A 23,237-nucleotide genomic window follows, 5' to 3' on the forward strand; every position below is an offset into this window, starting at 1 on the left:
CGAGACTGGAGTTTTTCTGTGGCAGAACAAATCCCAAGTAGGGATTTGCTGTCCATTATTCTTCATTATAACTATTTTCTATTTAAAGACTATTTCTATTTTCATCGGGGCACTGCAATGGGTCTTCATGTGGCCACGACTTACGCAACTATATATATATATATATATATATATATATATATATATATATATATATACAGTGTTCGACAAACCTATACATTTGCACGCCCTGGGCGAGTGGATTTAACATCGTGGCGAGCTCCTATTTGCCCAGGCATCACACGTTTGGTACTAGGTGGCGAGTAGATTTTTTTGTTGGGCGAGTAGATTTTTGGGTGATTTGTCGACCACTGTATATATATATATATATATATATATATATATATATATATATATATATATATATATATATATATATATATAAAAGAACCGGAGGAGACATGTATATAGAATAACATTGTATTTGTCTGTCATTGTAAAATGTGGCGAAGATACATTGATGATACCTTTATGGTATGAGAGGTGATATTAGTCCCTGCAATCTTTTTTTTTTTTTTTTAACGCTGATTAATTAGGTTTCTCATGCTATTAAGTTTACAATGGCTTTTGATATTGACCATATCAATTTCCTATATACGAGATTATATATTGATGGTACCGTACTAGACTTGGCACAGATCATTTTGTTAAGCTAACTGACAGCAATCATGTTTTGTTGTTTTCTAACTTTCATCTGGATAATACAAATAAATTGTTGCCACGTAAGCAATATTGCAGAGCCAAGCGCATTGTCACTGAGGAGCATAAACTGACACAGAGATTTGATCAAATGACATCTAGTTTTTTACATAGAGATTGTCCCACACATGTATTACAGAAAGAGAGACGGCAGATACAAGGTACTGATAAGAGCACATTATTGACCCCACAAACTAAACAGACAGGTCCTACCAGGGTTCCTTTTGTCAGCACTTATAACACACATAGCAAGGATGTTGCTGACATTGGTCACTATTCTCTTTGTGATATGTTTCAATCTTTGCCTCTTATGTTATATCGTAGGGCTCTAAATTTACATAATAGACTGGTGAGAGCGAACTTGGGCTCAGGTAAAATACGGAAGTGCTTTTGAGTCTCTAAAACATGGAATTTCCCAATGCCTGAACTGTGCACAATGCACTCATGTCTTAAAAAGTGATACGTTTAGCCATCCCTTGACTGCGACGAAATATATGAAGGATTTCTATAATTGTAATTCTGATTTGGGAAACAAGAACAAACAGGCGACTTACAAATTAATTGGGGCACACTGTAATTCGGTAAATCAGGGGTGCGTAAACTAAGGGGCGCACCCCCCTGTGGGGGCATGAGATTATCTGCGTGGGACGCAGGGGTTACAGAGGCACTGCGCGCTTCCCGAAGGCATTTAAATAAAATGCCGGGGAAGGGGCAAAGGCCTCTGTAACGCTCTCCTACCTTGGTTCAGACGTCTTCTGATGACGCTTCGCCATGGCAACGCGGTGTCATGTGACGTCACATTGCCATGGCATCATGACGTCAGAACGTCTGAGCCAAGGTAAGGAGAGGGGGACAGCTGGTAGGGCTGCGCAGGGGGACAAGATTGCGCTCCCCTGAGGTAAATCAATGATGGAGAAGGATTTAGGAGTACTTGTAGACACCAGTTTTAGCAACAGTGCCCAAAGTCATGCAGTAGCTGCAAAGGCAAACAAGATCTTGTCTTGCATTAAACGGGCAATGGATGGAAGGGAAGCAGACATAATTATACCTCTCTATAAATTATTAGTAAGACCACACCTTGAATATGGAGTACAATTTTCGGCACCACTCCATAAAGAAGACATTATGGAACTAAAAATACATTATAGTAGGAAAGAAGGGGGGGGGAGATGAGGGGAGAAACTTCACTACACTAGCCTACTAGCCTAAATATAGGAACTTGGTTTAATCTAGCAGTGGAGGGGTCCTACCAGGGGAATCAAAGATAATTAAACACAAAATAGGTAGCTAGAAAGAAAAGGGATTCATCTTATTGGTGCTAACCCTAATTACCCAAGCATAAGGGATATCTTAGAAGTAGCTGGTTTTAATACAATGTTGAAATCATGGGTAAACTTATAAAAATATATCTTTAATTAGACTTATTAAAATAAAACAGCTACCAATAATAGCCCTAGTGACCTGTTAAAATGTTAGAGAGTACAGCTGTGTCAAACCTGATGTGTCACATGAGGCTATTGTCAGTGAAGGGTGTATACAGTATGAAGCACAGTGCAGTTCTCATACAATCTAATAACAAGCACTTGTAATGATACGGTGTTGTTACTAGAGATAATGTGCTCCCCACTATGGCAAACAATGACAAATATAAACATAACACTGATAGCGTTAGTGTGAACAAACATACAACTCTGTGAAATAAAAATAGCAAAGAGGACTGTGAGTTGCTGTATTAGGATGCAGTCTTATGAATCAGAGCTGCTGTACAGCTTGTTAAATCTACTACAAGCAATACAGTCTAATTAAAGATATATTTTATTAGCTTAGCCATTATTTTAACATTGCATTAAAACTAGCTACCTCCAAGATACCCCTTATGATTGGGTAATTAGGGTGTGCACCAATAAGAGGAACTAGAAAAACTGCAAAGAAGAGCCACTGAATTGATAAAGGGGATGGATAATCTGATTTATGAGGTGAGACTAGCTAGTTTAGATTTGTTCACATTACAAAAGAGGCATCTAAGAGTAGATATGATATAATTATATACAAATATATTCTGGGTTAATACAAAGATATTTCAGAAGAACTATTCATCCCAAGGGCAGTACAAACGACACAGGGTCATCCCTTAAGGTTGGAGGAAAGGAGATTTCACCAGCAACAAAGGAAAGGGTTCTTTACAGTAAGGGCAGTTAAAATGTGTAATTCATTACCCATGGAGACTGTGATGGCAGATACAAAAGATATCTTCAAGGTTGGACATCTTTTTAGAAAGGAAAGGTATACAGGGATATACCAAATAAGTAAACATGGGAAGGATGTTGATCCAGGGAGTAATCTGATTGATATTATTTGGAGTCAGCAAGGAATTTATTTTTCGCCTTATGAGATATCATTAGATGATGTTTCACTTGGGGTTTTTTTCCCCCGCTTCCTCTGGATCAAAATACTGCAAATACAAATATAGGATATGTTTTTGTCGTCTAAATGTAACATACGTTGAACTCAATGGAAATATGTCTTTTTTCAACTATGTCACTATGTATTTAACAATTTAAATGCTTTTTAAAATACAAATAAGAAAAACAAAAGCTGTATGGTGCTCCAACAAAGATCAATGGCTATGTAAGCCTAACGTGATGAAATACATACTGTGCATAATATCCTTGAAGTATCCCACATGAATAATCAGACCGAGTGTCAAAATGATGACTACACCAACATCCACTATATTTGTATATTTGTATAAAATACAAATAAGACATTATATTAATACTCTTCAGCAGAAAGGTTATAGTCTTTGGTCAAGAACACTAATGGATTCTTCTTTAGATTTGTATCATTTTTAAAGCTATGACTTTCGGTAGCTTCCCAGACTGTATAGAGCTGCTCTTGTATCCTAGTTGTTATAAATTAAAGCAGCAATACTACTTTACAATTTGTTTCCCCTTTTTTTCTTATTTGTATATGTAAAGCATATAACAATGTATAATTCTGCATTCTTACCTAAACTGGCAATCATTTGGTGCTCCTGTTATAAATCTGTCAAACTCCTGATTGTGTGCCTAACATAATGGCTATCTTTCTGTTTCAATCAATTAATCAATCCTTCAGTGAAAGTAACTCAGCAGCTCCAATGTATCTTTATATTATTAAGGTAACATTATCTATTGTTACAGTTTACAGCTACAATTGCTGGGAACATTTGCAACAAATGATCACAAACAAGAAAGTTTTACAAAGCTCTTGCACTGCTGGTGGGGTGTGCTAAACCTGCTATAGTAATCAAAGGATGCTTTAAAACTCATTAAAAATGGCATTAAGAGTGGAAGAAAAACAACAACAACAAAACAGTCACTATTATCTAAGACTACAGAAAGGATTTTTATTTTTTTTAAACATATAAGATTCCACATGTTATGCTGCGTTAAAATCTGACAAATTGGATACAGTCTTTATCACCTACTGTACAATCTCACAAGTACATACAACAGGTTTCACATGCTTATCAGAACAATTGGATATTTTGTATTATCTAGAGGGAAAGTGAAGACATTTTTCAGGAACTGGCCATGTAAATCAGAAAATGACCTCATTCTGTGCCGGTGAGGTTTGTTGATCCCTTTCAACAAGTCAAATAGTTCTTTCGCCTGCAGCTCAGGAGAATATGACCAGTGAATGTTCTCTAGTCTCAAATATTGAGAGCTACAGTACATTTCCTGCAATATATTGAACAGTGTATGCAGTACTACAGCGGCGCGTGAACTTTTCTGTTTGCGCCCCCACTGTCGGCTCTCCGCCCTGCTCGCGGTCCCCTTACCGGCTCTGAGCTGCGCAGCGTCATATGACGTCACGTTGGCATGGCAACGCATAGCCGAAGAGGCAGCTGAGACCACGTAAGAGAGATCTACAGAGGCTTCGCGCCCTCCCTTCCCCCCTTGGCATTTAATTTAAATGCCCCTGTAACCACCGCGCCCCCCTGCCCCCAGAAAATCAGGGGGCGCGCCCCCACTTTGCGCACCCCTGCAGTACTGTACTTAATAGCTGTTAAAGTGGTGATGGACGCACAGACCCGCCAGTTACTCTTATTCTCTTTTATTCTGCTTTATTCTGCTTTGTTCTGTTTCATTATTTTTCATTTCTGTTTATTTTATTTTTATTTCATGTTTTTACCAAACAAAATCTGATTTTTTTTTGGAGGACTTAAAGAAAAATATTTTGCTGGCATCTCAGTTGAGCAATAGTTACTTTTTCATGCATTTATTTCTATGTATATTTCTGCAAAGTCTGTGGCTGAACTTGACTCTCGCTATGTTCTTTCCATAAATAAAAATGTTTCAAGTAATGAAACTTCAATAGGAAGGCTGATTGATGTGGGCTGCTGGACTCATTTTGAACTACGTACTGCTATTTGAAACCACACACTATCTATTTTGCAACCTTTTTGCACCAGGGAATAATCTAAGCATAGAAAATGCACTTTATTTTATGCTTACACTGTTGCGCCCTGCATCCCCTGCAAAGGATACAGGATTGGCTCCATCACTTTGTAGTTGCATCGACATGAAAACAGATATGTCGCCTGACAACTCTGTTTGAAGCTAGCCCCCATTTGATAGTAAAGCCATCAGCCTTTAAATCTGCATAATTAATCTGATTCCAGAGGCCTGTTTTCTTGCCAACCATGGTGTGAAAATCGTATTTACAGATAATTTCCGCTGCTACAGAGTGATCTCGCTCTTGGCATCTGGGCTGCACTGTAGCACTCTCTGATCTGAGGGACAGATGTGCAAGTGTTTACAAAACCTAGAGAGAGATTTTAAAAATCGGTGCTAGGAATATTTAATTATTTTTTAAGCATAGAAGCCCTTTGGAACAGGGTGTACGAACCATCATAAGGCTGCTGCCAATGCAGGCACCTTCTGCAAATGCCCGAGTCCATGCATTTCCCGCTGGCAGAGGCTGCGTACAGCTGCCACTACCTGTCATTATCTGAAGCTTTCTTGTCAAGCCATGCATCTCTTAGAGATGTGCTCAAACAAGGGACCATTGTCAATTTTTCTGGCACCTATAAAGGACCTTTGCATCTGGTATTTAAATGGCAGTGCAATGCTTCTTTTAAATGTGATTCTCCCCGAGCAAACCCCGCCCTACACCTTTAATTCTGTATCTAATAGCCTGCTAGTCGCTCGCATTTATATTTCTTTCTTTTTTTATTCTCATTTTTTTTTTTTGTGGCAATGTAAATGTCTTTTCTGTTGTTCAACTAACCCATCTGCCAGGGAACATGCAACAAAGTCTACTGAGCTCCCTAGAGAGACCTTTTCACTGGTAATTTAAACTAATGATTTCTAAACATGTAAAGTCAGTTTTGTAAAAAAAGAAAAAAAAAACCCCTCATTAGACTGTGAGTGTTTATTCAAAACCTAAATGAAGCATTTGTGGCATTTACAAATATTACGAAGTTGCCCTGCACGGTTCTGATAATGGGTGATACAATGATTTAATTCTTACAAGAGGCTTATGCTCTCAGGAAGAATCACATTTGTTAAATCATGTGAATGAAATGCCAAACACAGGATTGATCTTGGGCTTGCTATTTACTTATTTTTTTTTTTACTTTTCCTATAGTCTGCTGCTGCTTTTCATTCTATTTGTCACTCTCATTTCCTCTCTTAAATAATATGTTTTCTCCATTTTCTCTGGTCTGTATTAGCAGAGACAGGCTGACAAAAAAAAGTCCAAATTCACATCACATCTTCATAGTATGTTGGGCTATTTGTTAGCGATATTAGATTTCTTCATAGATAAAATTACAGTGTACAAAGCTTTGGGAACTTTATACGTTTCTTTTTCAAGTGTATTCTAATGTTGTTCTGTCATAAAGGTCAAAACCACCCACAATCTGCTCTTCTCCAGGTCCTATGCTGAGACAAATTCGTTGAACTACTGTTCATCACATCTTAACACTTTTGCTGCCTGACATTTTTGGGCTGGTTTACATCAGACATCCTATAAACTAAATTGGCGAAGACTAAGGGCTGGTCCAGCCTAAGAGCAAGCGCCATCAAACACATTGAGACAATGTGTTTGACCAGCGTGCGTGCGCACGTGCTGGCGAGCGTACGGCGCTCAGCTGCTTGGCGAGACAAATCAATTTGATGTGGCCACTCGCTGGCGTGTCACGTGAGCGTTTCGCCCAATGAGGGCGAACCAACTCCGTGATGTCATAGCCGTGCCCCCAGACACGCCCCCCGAGCGCGCAACTAGCTGGCCAGGAAAGGCCCAGCGCCTGCTGTCACGGCGCTGGAGCGCCAGCGAGCGCTCTCCCACCCTGGACAAGGCCTAATGCTGAATTATAACAGCATTGCAAGCATATGAAACATATCTTTAGGCAGATACGGGCGTAAGGTATTGAGAACGTCATGCCATCCAATAGAGGACGGAACAATCATTTGTATTTCTTACGTATGCGGGCATTCTGTCTTTTTAAATTGCGTACACAGAGATTTGAATGTTGATTTTTCACTCACTTGTTTCCTAAATAGATGATACAAATTGACATAAAAATCATCATAACTTTCTAACTTTGATGGATTCTTGTGTATTGAGATATATATATATATATATATATATATATATATATATATATATATATATATATATATATATATATATATATATATATATCCTAGCCTTAACTATACTATAGCTTTATGATCAATGGGTTTCTAACTACATTTAGGTGAGGACGCACTGAATGTTGTATAGAATATGGTAATGTATTTATTCATTTGAGTTTGTTTTTACTTCTACGTTTTTAATTGATTGTTGGCACTTTATTGGTTTGCTTTTTCTTTTTGTTTGTCGGGTAACAATGTGGGTAAAAATATAGACAGTATATATTTTTTCTTCACTTGTTTATTCGGTTTTAGGTGCATCCTTCGATGCTTCCCCTTCCTATTCAGATTCAGGCTTAATTGCTGATCTAGGCTACTGTACTCTCTTAAGTGAAGATAATATTGCTGTGCCGTGTACTTCCTATTTTTACTTATTGTCTAATAGATTCATTGTATAAGGGAAGGGGAGGAACAGAGCCTTGATGAGACACAGTCTCCATGGTTATGATGCGCCATGCATATGATGTCACTATTGAAGCACCAAGATTAGAAAATGAAGGAGTCAACATTATGTCGACCTTTTTAATATTATAACGTTTGTATACATGAACATGTGTGTTCTGTATACTGCATAGCACTGACTTTTTACTACAAATTATAATGTTAAGAGGAATTCAGAGGAAGTGATGTCATCAATTAGGGGGGGGAGTTTAGGGTGATTTATAATCTATAAATACGCTTGTATCATGCTATTAGTGCATACATTTGACAAAGGTCCGTCATGGGATCGAAACATTGGAAAATTAAGCAATAAATCAACCTATAATCTTCGCAATCCTTTTTTTTTTGATACGCTATACATATATACATACATATATATATATAGAGAGAGAGAGAGAGAGAGAATCACAAAAGGATAAATAGTAACTCCAAGTGATTGTATGTGAATAATTAATTAAGTATTAAATGATTAGTGTTAGTGAATTTAATAAATAATTTGATAGTGCTAATATTAGTGATGTTATCAATAATATAAACGAATCTGTGAAATTAAAAGTGAATCATACAGTGACATACAACAAAGAAACAAAAACGAAATAGATACAAAAATGTGAAGATAAATATAAGTATTAAAACCAGTCCCTTGACAAAGTCCAACAGTATCTGATGTATATACAGACACTTGAAAATTGATCTTCATAAAACTACTAATAAAATTTAAATTAATAAAATTACAACATAGGTTCTAACATTGAACAAATACACGTTGAACAGATATATATAACCCGGTACATTAATACTATACCAAATGATTATAACACAACAGTTACAAACTATATATACATATACATTTAATTATATTATAACATCCCATGTGTAAAATAGATAAAAAGAGTAAATAACTCAGTGCGGGGATCCTAGACACACCTCACATAAACAGTATACAAAGAATAAATGAAGGCGATGTATTTTGTATTTATAATGATCATTTATATTTTATTGCTATTATTATTAATATTTTTATTATGATTCTAGTTTTTATTATTTTCTCATGGTGGAACAATAAAAACCCCGTATTATGTTATTCTATAAAAAAAAACTAACTATACACACATTTAATGCTCCATATGAATGAACAAACTGAATCAATTACATAGGACTTGGCGAATAAACAATTGGTCTGAGATTGAGGGAGATATGAGGATACAGAGGATAACTGTGACTAGCACAATCATCTACAGCAGCGGTGCACAAACTGGGGGGTGGGAGAATTTGTAAGGGGGCGCGGGCGGTTACAGAGACCCCGCGCTCTTCCTTCGGGCATTTAAATTAAATGCCGGGGGAGGCGTGAGGCCTCTGTAACTCACTTACCTTCTGCTAGCCGGGTCTTTGGCGACGCTTCGCCATCGCAACGCGCGTCAATTGACGCTGTGAGGTCACGTGACATGACCTCACATGACCCGTGATGTCATTTGATGCCAAGCAAATGGGAGAGGGGGGGGGCGTGAACGCTGCGGCTCCCAGGAAGGGGGCCGCAGCTCAAAAAGTTTGCGCACCACTGATCTACAGAGACCAGCAGAGGAAGAAGGAGAACTGCACTATGGTGCTGGTATCCAAACCTTTGTTCAGACCACCATGGGTTAAAGTACCCAACTGGTAGATCCAGAACGTTTCCCTTCGACAAAGGGCTTTAAACGGTCACCTCCCAGAGCATAAGGTGAAATGTGTTCCAAACCCATAATGGTCATAGACATAGGATCTTTATTATGTATTAATTTAAAATGTCTAGACACACTATGGGAAATATTACCATTCACAACATTCCTCCTGTGCTCTAGGAAGAGAGTACTGAGAGGGCGTGTGGTGCGACCAACATATTGCTGGCCGCAACCACATGATAACAAATATACAATATAAGTACCCAGACAATTAATATTGCCCTTGACCTTGTTTGTAATTACCTTTCCGGAAAGAAACAAAGTTCAATTTGGTGACTAAATGCTTGCTTGCCAGGATACTCGTAATGTTCCTGGCTTTCCTATAAATGATAGGAGCTTAATATATATCTGCCTTTTTATTATATCTTATATTTATATTATACTTTTTTAGTTTACCAATAAATCTAAAAAATTTATTTTGATCAACTCCGTTAAGTTATATAAGGGTTCCTATTAACTAATCATTGTTTATGCAGTCGGTTCATGCCTATCACCTACATTCTGCTCCTTTGTGATTGGTACAACTATTGGGAACTCCAGCCTATCATAGCTTGAATCTGCCTATTTAAGGGCTGCATGCAGGTGACAAGACATACCCCCGAAGAAGTCTTTTTAGACGAAACGCATAGGGTTAAGGTCTACTGCAAGATCTTTTCCATTTAGCCCTTCCACAGACTTTTTATATACTTATCTATAGCCGCTTGCCTTTTATTAAGGCAATTGGGACTGCAAATACTTATCAATTTCCTAAGAGAAACGGAGACACATCCGGGTTTTGATGTCATCCTCGCCAAAATATCGCGAGATTTGGTGATTTAGGAGGAAGGGAACCAGAGCGACAGCGTTCCTCATGGAGACCGGATCCCAAAGATACCCAGCTCACCGTTGCAGCAAAGATAGGATTTTATCCTGAAACGCTTGGAATCTACCGCTACATTATAAGTAGCTTCTGTAATTGCACTGTAATCCTAACACAACTTCACCATATTTGGCATCTCTCTCATTTTTTAGGTCGTGCCTCATCCTGGAATTATCTATGGACTTTTATTGTATCTATGTCCTTGTATTTGGTTTTTAACTATTATCCATCCACCTATTTGTTTTTGCGCCTTTTTGTAATATATAATATATATATATTTTAGTTGTGTTGTTATCGTTATGAGATAGTGACAGATTTAGCCATATTTTCACAGTGTAATTAGGAAACTTCCCATCACAGCATGACATCAGTTGCAGGGAACAATAGTAGATATAGATTCCTTTATGTGCTCAGTGCAGTCACATCGTTAGCATTCGAACACATGGGAGAAATAACAACATGTACCACCATTTTATAAATGGTTGCAAGAGGTAGCTCCAACCAGTTTTGGGAAATGATGGGTGGAGGGAGGAAAGTCTTGTTTGTGCCCAACAAACAGAAATGTTGTTTTGTGTTGAAAGTGTCTGAGTAGAAGAGAACAAGCTGGCAGGCACTGAACGAGAGCACTAGGGACGCGCTGTACTGTTTTCTTCCAAGAACTTGAGATGAATCTCTCATCATTAATCAAACAGAGATGTTTTGTAATCTACATTGTTTGCAGCACTGAATATGGTAATTGCATAACAAGAAAGTTAATGTTCTGTGGTCAGCGTTGCGGAGCCAAACAAACATTGGAACATCTTCATACTTTCTTTTTGCAGCTCTGCAGATATTAGTCTATTATCTTGTAGAGAGCAGGTGTAGTGGTGTGCTCTGCCTCGTCGCTGTTAACGTCCTGGTTTGTAACACAGATGCTTTATCGGTGGGATCCTGGGCATTTGAGACATTTCATTTTTTTGTTTGATGACTGGGCTGTTTTATTTTTGCCACAGTCTTATACTAATTTGTTGACGGGAGACATTCATCCATTACCTACAGTACTTTGTCCCAGATCCACAAGAGGGTGCTAAGCTTTAGCACGCCTTAACTTCCATTCATATGATGTGCCAAGAAGTGATGAATCTTAGCACCATTTTGTGCATCTGGTCCTTTGTCTTACCTACGTATGAGAAAATGTGAGCCTTGAGCTAAAATAAACAGGAACTACTATGAAGATATTTCTTGTGGACGTATAAAGCATAGCAGAAACGTCTGTATATGAAGTGTCTGTGTCTTTCTATGGTCTGCTTTCTAAAATTATGGGCCAGGAGTATTTTTAGGCTCCTTGTCATGACATGAACACTTTTCTTTTTCTAATTGAGAGCGGTGAATTGAAAGGGTTTAAAAAGCAGTAGGTTAATGTAAATGCTGTCTTCTGGCTTTTCTAAAGGGCATATCTAAATACATTAATATTAAAATGTGCCTAGAAGTGTATCTTCAAGCCTTTTACCACTTTTACCATTTACTTTCATCTTCATTTACAGTTATCTTTTTTTTTTCTTTAAAATGTGTGTCTAGATTTCCCCATATTTATTGTTGCTATTATCACGGAAAGATAGAATATTTCTTCCCAATATTGCTTAACTTGTTCCTGCTCAAGGGTCCACAACACATCACATAGGGGAAAAAAAGACTTAAATGTCTATTTCTTGGAAGATGACAAGTCGGCACATTCCATTCCGAGGTCTGTGTGCTGCTCCATGGCTGGCTGGCATTGCACTAGGCTGGCATTAACATTAGCATTTTGAATAGTACTTTGCATACATTTTGAATCAGCTGACTGTTGGGTCTATGTATCAAGCCGTACAAAGTAACGCAAAGGTTGTTTTTTTTTGTTGCACTGAAAAATAGTTGTGACAGACGGCATCTATTCAATAATCCTATTTGCATCAGTTGGATGTACAGATGTAGGAAAACGTATTGTCCGCGGAGGAATAAACCAAAGTCTGCAGCACTGGGGACAGTGTCTGTCGCGATTGGGCCACGGTGGGGGGGGGGGGGTTCGTGCTTCTGAGTGAGACCCCCAGGCAGCTTTAATCGTTCAGTGTCGTGAGCATGCGCGGCAGTACGTTTTGCTATATCTGTATGCGTTACCTTTCTTAAAGGTCTTCTGCGTTGGTTTTCTCAGTCACCTTAAAGATGGTGTAAGTAGTGATTTTGGTGCATAATTACGACCCAGTACTACGGTAGGTATGAAAAAGAGGGGTGGTAAAAATGACCAACCCAGACGATCAAGGTCAATTTTAAGGGGCACCAAAGCTAAAAATGTGGTAGTGCTAGAAAAGCCCTTATATAAAGTACCAACATGAAAAAAAAACAGAGCAAAAGAAGCATGGGTTTTTATTACCAGTGCTCTTACAGTATGTACCTTCCTAGTATAGATGATAATAAACTACAAAGTGAGCTATAGGATACATTTTAACAATATAGTTTATTGAATCCATATTCTGATCGGCCATTAGTCTCCTTACTGGGACTCCGCAAGCACAAGTGATCAGAAACGTGCCCAACCAACCGTGAGGCTACATTGGTAATTCTTTGTGATTTAGCTTTTATTTGTTTGTATCTATAAAGTTATATGTTGATTCAATGAGTATAAAGCACAATTGGGAAGAAGACCCTGTATGAGAGCTCAGATGAAGCCCAGGGATGTGGGCAAAAGCCCTGGGATGCACATTGACTATGTTGGAGGCATGGTCAGAGCTGGCGGAATTATTTACTCCAAGTATGTGGGGAGTTCGTCAGGCAGGGATCAGCATCAGTGACTTAAGGAAAACTCGGGTACAGACTGTGTGCCAATAGATATTGGTGGCAAGTACCCTCACTAAATATTGCACATGTACATGGAAAAACAAATGCACAAATAACAGCACTTTTCAGAAAAGTAATGAGTAACAAATAAACGGGAAGTTTGGGGACTTTGTCATAGTCCATGTCCATTTCTGTAAAAAAATTGGAGTTAGAGCGAGTACGATATTGAAGTCTGCATAAAGTTAGGAGACGCAGGGAGGACAAAACGGGTGATAAGTGGACCCTATACTGGCCTGCGCGCAACGAAACACAGTCCCTACTCAGCAATGCAGTGAATTGGCTAATTCCATCAAGGATTTCAAATAAATGGGATATAACTCAGTGATACAAATGTGCTTTTATTATATGTCCATACCATAACTACAAACAATGTACATCCAACAGAAGGGTCATTGATAAAGCACTAAAGAGATTTCTATACTTGGATCTGTGTTACACATCTTTAGGTGCCTGTTAAAAAGATTTGGGACACTATACCCATAGTTACGTGCTTTTGACCGAAGGGGCATTATGATGTGAATTGGTGCAATATTTTGTAGTATCATTAAGGGCTGGCCAGTACAATGCATCTTGGAGCACTTCTTTTTAAGGGTATTTTAGTATGTTTACTCTTAATATGATTTTTTATCGTGGATAATAATCATAAGACAGTATTAATACAACATCTGTGGGTTTCATCTTTTATGGATTCAATAAACTATATTGTTGAATTTGGTCCTGTAGCCCACATTGTAGTTTAATATTATTTGTAATACAGTAGTACAAACTTTATTAATGCTGGTAATAAAAACCCTTGCTTTTTTTCTTTCACAGTAGTATGTACTGTATGCAATTAAATTTACAGTGGTAAAAATACTCTTAATAAATGTCGTGATTCAGGCACACAAAAAATGCTACTTGTTTATATGCAAATATTTCAGCGCAGAGCCTTACAGAGCCCTAGGTTGGAAGTCGTTATATGGAGTCACGCTTCATATTGTCTTGCCTCTTGTTTCTTCATCGTTTTCCGTCGTCATCTTTATCTGTCAATTGTCAAGCTCCGTCCCGCCATTGACCCACCGTCTGTGAAATAGTGAAGGAAGAATTATCCAATAATTAAGAGGCCCACATGGCAATAGTGCAGGCTATATGATCCAAAAGATGTCACAGTGGAGGAGTTCATTCAACGTGTCAATGGTATTTGTAGTTAGTTTTTAGTAGAGATGAGTTTTTTTGGAATCCGTCTTCCCTGAGTCTGCAAACTTTGGCACAAATGGGCGTCTGATTCCCAAACTCCACACTCGCTCATCTCTCATTTTTAGTGTCCATTTCATTTTTCATTGTTAATTAAACAACCGAATCTGAACTGATGACAACCTACTACACTACCCAAATAAAATAATAAAAGTTCCTTACATCTAATTAATAATGTTCTACATAAGATGACAATTATTAACAGGGGCACCTTTAGTGGTCTTTAAATGGGGGGGAGGCACACAAGACCCCCATGTCGTTTCAAACCAACTGAAAAAAGGGATACAGAATTATCCAGTGTCCTTTCATGGTGTTGCCTCGCACAGCCTATGCTAGAAAAATATTGTACATACTGTACATTGATTTTATGTGTGCTCTTACTTTCATTATTATTCATTTTACATCCTTATTTTACAAAAATCGCTGAAGGGGGAAAAAACGAAATAGACAAAGAAGGGTGAGAACATGTTACATTTGCACCCGCTGGCACGTGTAGTAGCGTGGTTGCCCCACCTTTTCCCCCCCACTCGTGTCTAATGTTATTACAGGCATACCCCGGTTTAAGTACACTCGTGAGTAAGTACATCTCGCCCAATAGGCAAACGGCAGCTCGCGCATGCGCTTCTCAGCACGTCCTGAACAGCAATACCGGTTCCCTACCTGTACCGAAGCTGTGCGCAAGCGGGGAGACTGTAGAGCCTGTTACAGATGCGTTATTTACATCAGTTATGCCCGTATATAACGATTACAGTACAGTACATGCATCGATAAGTGGGGAAAAGGTAGTGCTTCACTTTAAGTACATTTTCGCTTTACATACATGCTCCGGTCCCATTGCGTACGTTAATGCGGGGTATGCCTGTACTTGGTGTCTGCACCCGCTGGAGCATTGTGTGTGCCCTGCTGCATCACGCCAGTGGCAGCAATCACAGCTGCTACATCTGTATACACATCACTACATGGAAATGCATTGAATCAGGTTAACATGATGTCATCATTTACAAGTGAGATAGCAATTGGCACAAAAATGATGACATCTATGTACTAGATAAAAAAAATCGCACACTAGATTGGGACATATTTCAGTAATTGTTTAGGTTTGGAAAAATATTGATTTATAGACCATGTTTTCAAGGCATCTTGAAAGTTTAAGCATTTGTGTTTATTTTTTTAAAGCTTGCTTCATAACTCGGGTTGCATGGGATTGTTAAATTAATTTAGGATACCTACAGTACTTACCTACCTACGAGCTTTTACTAAAACAAAAATGGCTATTAAGCCTTCTGTTAGCAAAAGGGTTAAAATAGACTGACTGTCACATTCAGATAAAAATTCAGACGCTTCCGTGGAAAAATCTTCAACCTCTCTTGCAAAACTCGGAGTTGATACCCTGGCTTATTAATACGTAGCCGTAAGGAACGGTGCAAATTTCACTGCATTTGGAATGAATTAAAAAGCCACAATTTACTTCGGCCAAAACATAAAAGTCAACTGTTAGCAGGAGTTGGCTCGAGACATCTTTGTTCTAGCTGCTCTGTCTCCTGTTTCTTGTGCAGCTGCTTCCTGCTGTGTGCTTTGAACATGTCTATGTGGATAGGAGTTTGGTTCAACAATATAATGACATAGAAAATGGAATATACGTGGAAATAAAGAAGCAGCGAGATTGAGCAATATCATACCGTGTCACTTTGTACAATGTGTCATTTAATATGTATATACACTGGGGTCAGTACTTTACAGAGGCAATCGGACGAAAAATCACTGAGGCCTATGGGGATTTTGGGGCAAAAACGTCCGTAAATACGGCTTCCAAAAATATAGAATTTTATCCCATCTTTACTGGTGTTTTAGTGTTAATGTTTTTTTTTCATGTAAAGTTTTTTGAACTTTGGATTTTTTCGCAAAAGTTTGCGAATTTGTTGGGTCGTAAACACAAATGTTCACCCGGTTTCTAAAAATAAAATTTAAAAAAGGAAACAAAAAATGAATATGAATGAGTATGATCGTTTCCTGCATTTTGGCTTGAATTTAACTGGTATTCAAAAGTTCGCTCTTGTTCTTCTGAACGAACTTCTTTTGGACCAAGTAAGTGGAACTGTGGCAGTCAACTTTATAAAATTAGTTTAAATACAGCTGAATGAAGATGTTAAAAGTGATTGGACTTTTTTAGGGCTCGGGATACTACTGCCTGACACTGGTGACCTGTGCAATCCCTGACAAAGAAAGCAAGAAAGGGTGTTATATTGCACCTCTCTGCCTCTCTTTCATGCACCCCTCTCTGCCCCCTGACACCCTAGCACTTCTCTCTGACCCCCCCTACCCATGCACCTCTCTGCCCCCTCCCACCCATGCACTTCTCTCTGATCCCCCCTACCCATGCACCTCTCTGCCCCCTCCCACCCATGCACTTCTCTCTGATCTCCCCCCCTACACATGCACCTCTCTGCCACTCCCACCTATGCACTTCTCTCTGACTCCCCCTACACATGCACCTCTCTGCCACTCCCACCCATGCACTTCTCTCTGACTCCCCCTACACATGCACCTCTCTGCCACTCCCACCCATGCACCTCTCTGCCCCCTCCCACCCATGCACTTCTCTCTGACTCCCCCCCTACACATGCACCTCTCTGCCACTCCCACCCATGCACCTCTCTGCCCCCTCCCACCCATGCACTTCTCTCTGACCCACCCTACCCATGCACCTCTCTGCCCCCTCCCACCCATGCACTTCTCTCTGACCCACCCTACCCATGCACCTCTCTGCCTCCTCCCACCCATGCACTTCTCTCTGATCCCCCCTACCCATGCACTTCTCTCTGACTCCCCCCCTACACATGCACCTCTCTGCCACTCCCACCCATGCACCTCTCTGCCCCCTCCCACCCGTGCACTTCTCTCTGATCCCCCCTACCCATGCACTTCTCTCTGACTCCCCCCCTACACATGCACCTCTCTGCCACTCCCACCCATGCACCTCTCTGCCCCCTCCCACCCATGCACTTCTCTCTGACTCCCCCCCTACACATGCACCTCTCTGCCACTCCCACCCATGCACCTCTCTGCCCCCTCCCACCCATGCACTTCTCTCTGACCCCCCCTACCCATGCACCTCTCTGCCCCCTCCCACCCATGCACTTCTCTCTGATCCCCCCTACCCATGCACTTCTCTCTGACTCCCCCCCCTACACATGCACCTCTCTGCCACTCCCACCCATGCACCTCTCTGCCCCCTCCCACCCATGCACTTCTCTCTGACCCTCCCTACCCATGCACCTCTCTCTGACTCCCCCTACACATGCACATCTCTGCCACCCCCACCCATGCACCTCTCTGCCCCCTCCCACCCATGCACTTCTCTCTGACTCCCCTACACATGCACCTCTCAGCCCCCTCCCACCCATGCACTTCTCTCTGACTCCCCTACACATGCACCTCTCTGCCACTCCCACCATGCACCTCTCTGCCCCCTCCCACCCATGCACTTCTGTCTGACTCCCCTACACATGCACCTCTCTGCCACTCCCACCCATGCACCTCTCTGCCACTCCCACCCATGCACCTCTCTGCCCCCTCCCACCCATGCACTTCTCTCTGACCCCCCTACCCATTCACCTATCTCTGACCCCCCCTACACATGCACCTCTCTGCCACTCCCACCCATGCACCTCTCTGCCCCCTCCCACCCATGCACTTCTCTCTGACTCCCCCTACACATGCACCTCTCTGCCACTCCCACCCATGCACCTCTCTGCCCCCTCCCACCCATGCACTTCTCTCTGACCCCCCCTACTCATGCACCTTTCTCTGACTCCCCCTACACATGCACCTCTCTGCCGCCCCCACCCATGCACCTCTCTGCCCCCTTCCACCCATGCACCTCTCTGCCCCGTTCCACCCATGCACTTCTCTCTGACCCCCCTACTCATGCACTTCTCTCTGACTCCCCCTACACATGCACCTCTATGCCGCCCCCACCCATGCATCTCTCTGCCCCCTCCCACCCATGCATCTCTCTGCCCCCTCCCACCCATGCACCTCTCTTTGTCACCCCACACCTATGCCCCATATTCTTCTCCTCTGCATTCCCCATACACCCCTCTTTGTGCCCCTCTCATCCCCCCATGTGCTTCTCTATGCCTGGGATACATATCTGGTGCATATCATTACAACTATCTAAATTAGATATTTTATGCTATATTTAGAAAGATTCATTCTATTTTTATTTTGTTTTCCTGGTATTTTCCCCCCAAAAGGTGAAGTGCTGCAAATACTGGCCAGATGACACTGAGATCTATAAAGACATGAAAGTGACGCTTATTGAAACTGAACTTCTCGCTGAATACGTAATACGAACATTCGCTGTGGAAAAGGTATGTTATCAAAACTCTGTGCTTCACAGGTTACTTTACATATTTACTCAACGCTACTAAACCGCAAAGGAGCCTACGGTCCATACATATACACAAATTAATAATATGGGCCTTAGTCTGGTTTGATGCAGCTACTCCAGAGGTAGTAGGTACTGTAAATGCAGGGATTTCATCTATTTTTGGCTGTGCTCTGCATTTACCTCTGGATTCCCTGCATTACGGATTGCACGCCCTGGATCTTCTGGACTGTCCTGTGACTCAGCTGACAGGTAATGGGCTGTAATCCCCTCAATTACCTTGTTAATTCAATACTTTTATCTGTACACCGGATTGGGAATTAAACAATGTGCCCTATGTTGTGGTTGTCAGGTGCAACGGATTTGGAAATTCAAACTCATTTATTGAGCCAACACAACGTTTCGACCGTGAAGGTCTTTTTCAAGTGAAAAAGACCTTCACGGTCGAAACGTTGTGTTGGCTCAATAAATGAGTTTGAATTTGCAAAATCCGCTGTGCCCTCTGTTCCTTCCTCTATGTACCCAGGACTGACTGCAGGCTGTCGTTCTAACATTGGAGCACCGGTAATTGTATCATTTCTCTTTTTTGAGGTGTGCAGCACTCCTCCCTATTATCTGGGGTTGTCAGGTGGACACTACTAGACACATCTCTGCCTTGGTCACATTATACATGGAATTTGTCACGTGTGACATTTATTACAGTATCCGGACGTTTATATTCAAATACTTTATTGTTATAGTCACGTGATTATTGAGCACCATCTCCCACACAACATTGATGCAGCTACAGTGCTGCAGCTTCTCAATTATAAAGGCCCCTGACATGGCGATAGCAATCTTGAAATTCCAAAGGGCCTGTTTTTGTTAGAAATGATAACCCACAAATAATTCTCTCCACTAACTAGTGCTATTATGTTTACAAAGACCACCCAGCTGATGGAATCCTATTGTGTTGCATTGTATTAAAAAAAGTTAGTATGAAGTCAGTGTGAAGTAAAAAAAAATCTAAGTCTTCTAAAATGTTCAATTTGCACTAAATAGCATATGTTTGCATCAGATGAGAGAAGTGTGAAGACCTCCAGTTGGAGATGTTTCTTATTAAATGTTACCGTCTCTATTCATCTGTTGAACAGATGGAGTTTCATCCAATCCGATAAGAAATGGTAGCACTGTATTAAAATGTCTTATTTGTTGAGATTGATGATAGCTTGCTGGAATATTATCTTTTCAATATAGCAGAAGAAATAGCACGAGCAGGGGGATTTTAGTTAATATCTAAAATATGCTACACTTTTTGTCTGGAACACACTTTTTGTCTGGAACACACTTTGCTTTCTGTTATTTATGCTAGACAAGTTATTCCAATAGTGGACACGATGGAGCCTCATGTGAATGAAAATAATGAATAATCATTACTCAGCATTAAAATGACAATTGTTACTTTTATAGCCAACAGTATGGGCCACACATGTTGGTTGAGCATGAGTGGAAATGGGATCACACTATTTATGCAGCAAAAATATTGTGGTAGAAATATGACTTCATTTTACTGTATGTGCATACAGTATGCATTTTGAATATACATTAATATGAGGCTTTTTGTTTGTTAAAAAAAAAATCCTTATGTTGTATAATATAATATACTTACATTTTAATGCAACACTTTTTGTAGAATGAGTCTGAGTCTTAAGTAATATACAGTACTTCTTAGTTCACTGAAAATAAGTAGGGCATAAACTTTTTCATAGATTCATCCAGTAGTTTTGCATTTCATTCTCAGAGTGGGAATACACAAGCAAATGGAATTCTAAGAAAGTCCATGCGAAAACATTTCAGATGCTACAAAGTAATATTTTCAGTGAAAACATAGATTTCATTCACATTGTGCTTTTTTAGTGAATGAGTTTCTATATAGCTTTTATATATTTGTTGTGTACACTTTTCCATTGGATAGTCTAATCTCTCAATCCAAATGTCAGAACTATTTCTGAGTGACTAAAGGGCTTGTTTTGAATATTTGTCTGATAGAATTCACATCTTGGATATAACTATATTGGACACATTCTGCTTTGCTTGTTCCAATGTCATTTTTTCCCTTAATTTTGTGCCTTGAACAGAGAGGTGCACATGAAATCCGTGAAATTCGCCAGTTCCACTTCACAGGTTGGCCAGACCATGGAGTACCGTACCATGCTACAGGGCTTCTGGGATTTGTACGTCAAGTTAAATCAAAGAGTCCAACCAATGCAGGTCCATTGGTTGTGCATTGCAGGTAAGCCATTTTTAATTGAATGTTAGGACAGAAAAGCATAGTAATACAAGTGTAATATGTACTGCTATTGTTTTCCTGCTGACTTTTTCCACTTTATCAGCAGAGCTATCTGCATTGCTAGAGGGAAGGGTGTCAGAGGGTTTAAACTAATAAAATAAATTAACAATTCATACTGTAAGTACACTGGAAAAACTAAATGTAGCGACATATTATATACGATGGAGACCTATTATTGGATCTCTGTTTTATAGCACTAAGAGACCAAGACTCATGTATGGGTGCACTCTGAAAACATTTTATTATACACAAAATTCATACAACAGAACACCACTATGAAGCATGTAATTCCTCAGTTAATTTTATTTTTGAGTATAATGTGCAGCAATAAATCATATATTTATGGTGTCAGTAGGGGGGAGATGATTAAACATGACCTAACACAGCGTAGCATATGAATCCCACACACACAAATATAGATAAAAGGTGTTGAAACATTGGGAACTGTAATATAGTAGATCAATGTCTCCCATAGAACACACAGTATAGGACCTCTTCTTAATAGTTAGTAAATAGAGTCTCGGGTTGTAATTTAAAAAGGACATAGTATCCGTAGCCCAGACCACACTTCGCATAGTGGAACTGCAGCCCACAGATGTCATGGGTCTCTTCTGATACTCAGTGGCCCATAGCGTCTCCTTTCTCACGTCTGCGTTGCATCGCTGTCCACTTCCTCAGCATTATGCGCGGTTACACCAGTGGTCGCGTTCAGTTGTCATTATCACACGTGTCAGTCTAATCCAATTTAATATCGTATTATGAGTGCAGGACTTTTTTGTTATCTTACTTAACAGGATTGTAGGTGTTGATACATTGCTGACTTTTGGGACTTCAGTAACAATACTTGACTCTAATTTCAGTGCTGGTGCTGGTAGGACTGGCTGCTTTATCGTCATTGATATCATGCTTGACATGGCAGAAAGAGAAGGTGTTGTAGACATCTACAACTGTGTGAGGGAACTCCGATCTCGTAGAGTTAACATGGTACAAACGGAGGTAATGTTCTTAGAATAACTTCATTTTCTTATTAAAAAACCTACTTGAAGTCATTACATACTGTATGGTGAATAGAAATGTGAAAAGTTTTGCCTAAATTTGACCTTTTTTTTAGCAAAATGTGCAAGTTTTCAAAACATTTGCATACCTAAACAGTTCTAGGTAAAATGCCTTCTTAGCATAAACATTTCTTGGTTCTTAAATACATAAGGATACCTTGTATGGCATCATTTTATATTGATTTTATAGTACAGTAGTTATACTTTTTTTTTTAAGATAAGGATAAGTTACCACCAGTTTAACCACGTAATTTTGAAGCTCCAATCTCAGAACTAATTAGATAAACAGAAAGGATATATATATATATATATATATATATATATATATATATATATATATATACCAGCCTTGCAGATAGCCGTTTAACCGGGGCGAGTGCCAGTTTATGCTAGGTGATTATCGGCTGGTCCGAAACCGGAAGTTAGGCCCTGCTAGAAGTCAGGCTCAACTACCGGCCACCTGGGTTTACCGCCCTCCACCATCTGCTAGTGCCTGAGCCCACAATCAATAGGTAGGACACAAGGAGTAGACAGGTGTGGGGCTTCAGAGAGAAAGGGGTGAGAGAATGGGGGGCGGGGAAAACAGCTGTGGGAGAATGTGTGGGAGAGAGAGGAGGATATGAGTAAGAGGGGGGAATTGAGAGTGTGAAGGGAGTGGGGCGGGGGGGTGTGAGAGAAAGAAGAATGTTAGTGAGTTGGAGGGGAAGGGTGGGAGAGAGGTGGGGACAGAGTGAGAGGGGAAAGTGAGGTGCAAGAGAGGCAGGGGAGAGCGAGAGTGGAGAGGCAGGGAGAGCGAGAGAGGGGGTGAGAAAGGACAGGGTGAGATATAGTATATAGTTAAATACTTATCTGTTTGTCTTCTCATAAGTACAGTGTGGGTGATTTAGTTAATCTCTTTGGCCATGTGGTTGAAATACCTGCAGTGACGTTTTTATATGTAA

At 40.1% G+C, this 23,237-nt stretch overlaps 1 protein-coding gene across 14 annotated transcripts in view; it reads left to right on the forward strand.

Annotated features, from left to right (window-relative positions):
* The window catches only part of PTPRM (protein tyrosine phosphatase receptor type M), a 791,475-nt gene that overhangs the window by 737,890 nt on the left and 30,348 nt on the right, over positions 1–23,237 (forward strand). For all 14 annotated transcript variants that reach the window (XM_075585347.1, XM_075585335.1, XM_075585339.1 and 11 more), the window contains 3 exons: positions 18,779–18,895; positions 21,030–21,184; positions 22,102–22,237. In XM_075585347.1, coding sequence (XP_075441462.1) covers positions 18,779–18,895; positions 21,030–21,184; positions 22,102–22,237 — 408 coding nt within the window. The remainder of the gene's footprint in view (positions 1–18,778; positions 18,896–21,029; positions 21,185–22,101; positions 22,238–23,237) is intronic.

This window comes from Ascaphus truei, chromosome 2 (assembly GCF_040206685.1).
Source record: "Ascaphus truei isolate aAscTru1 chromosome 2, aAscTru1.hap1, whole genome shotgun sequence".
Lineage (NCBI taxonomy): Eukaryota > Metazoa > Chordata > Amphibia > Anura > Ascaphidae > Ascaphus > Ascaphus truei.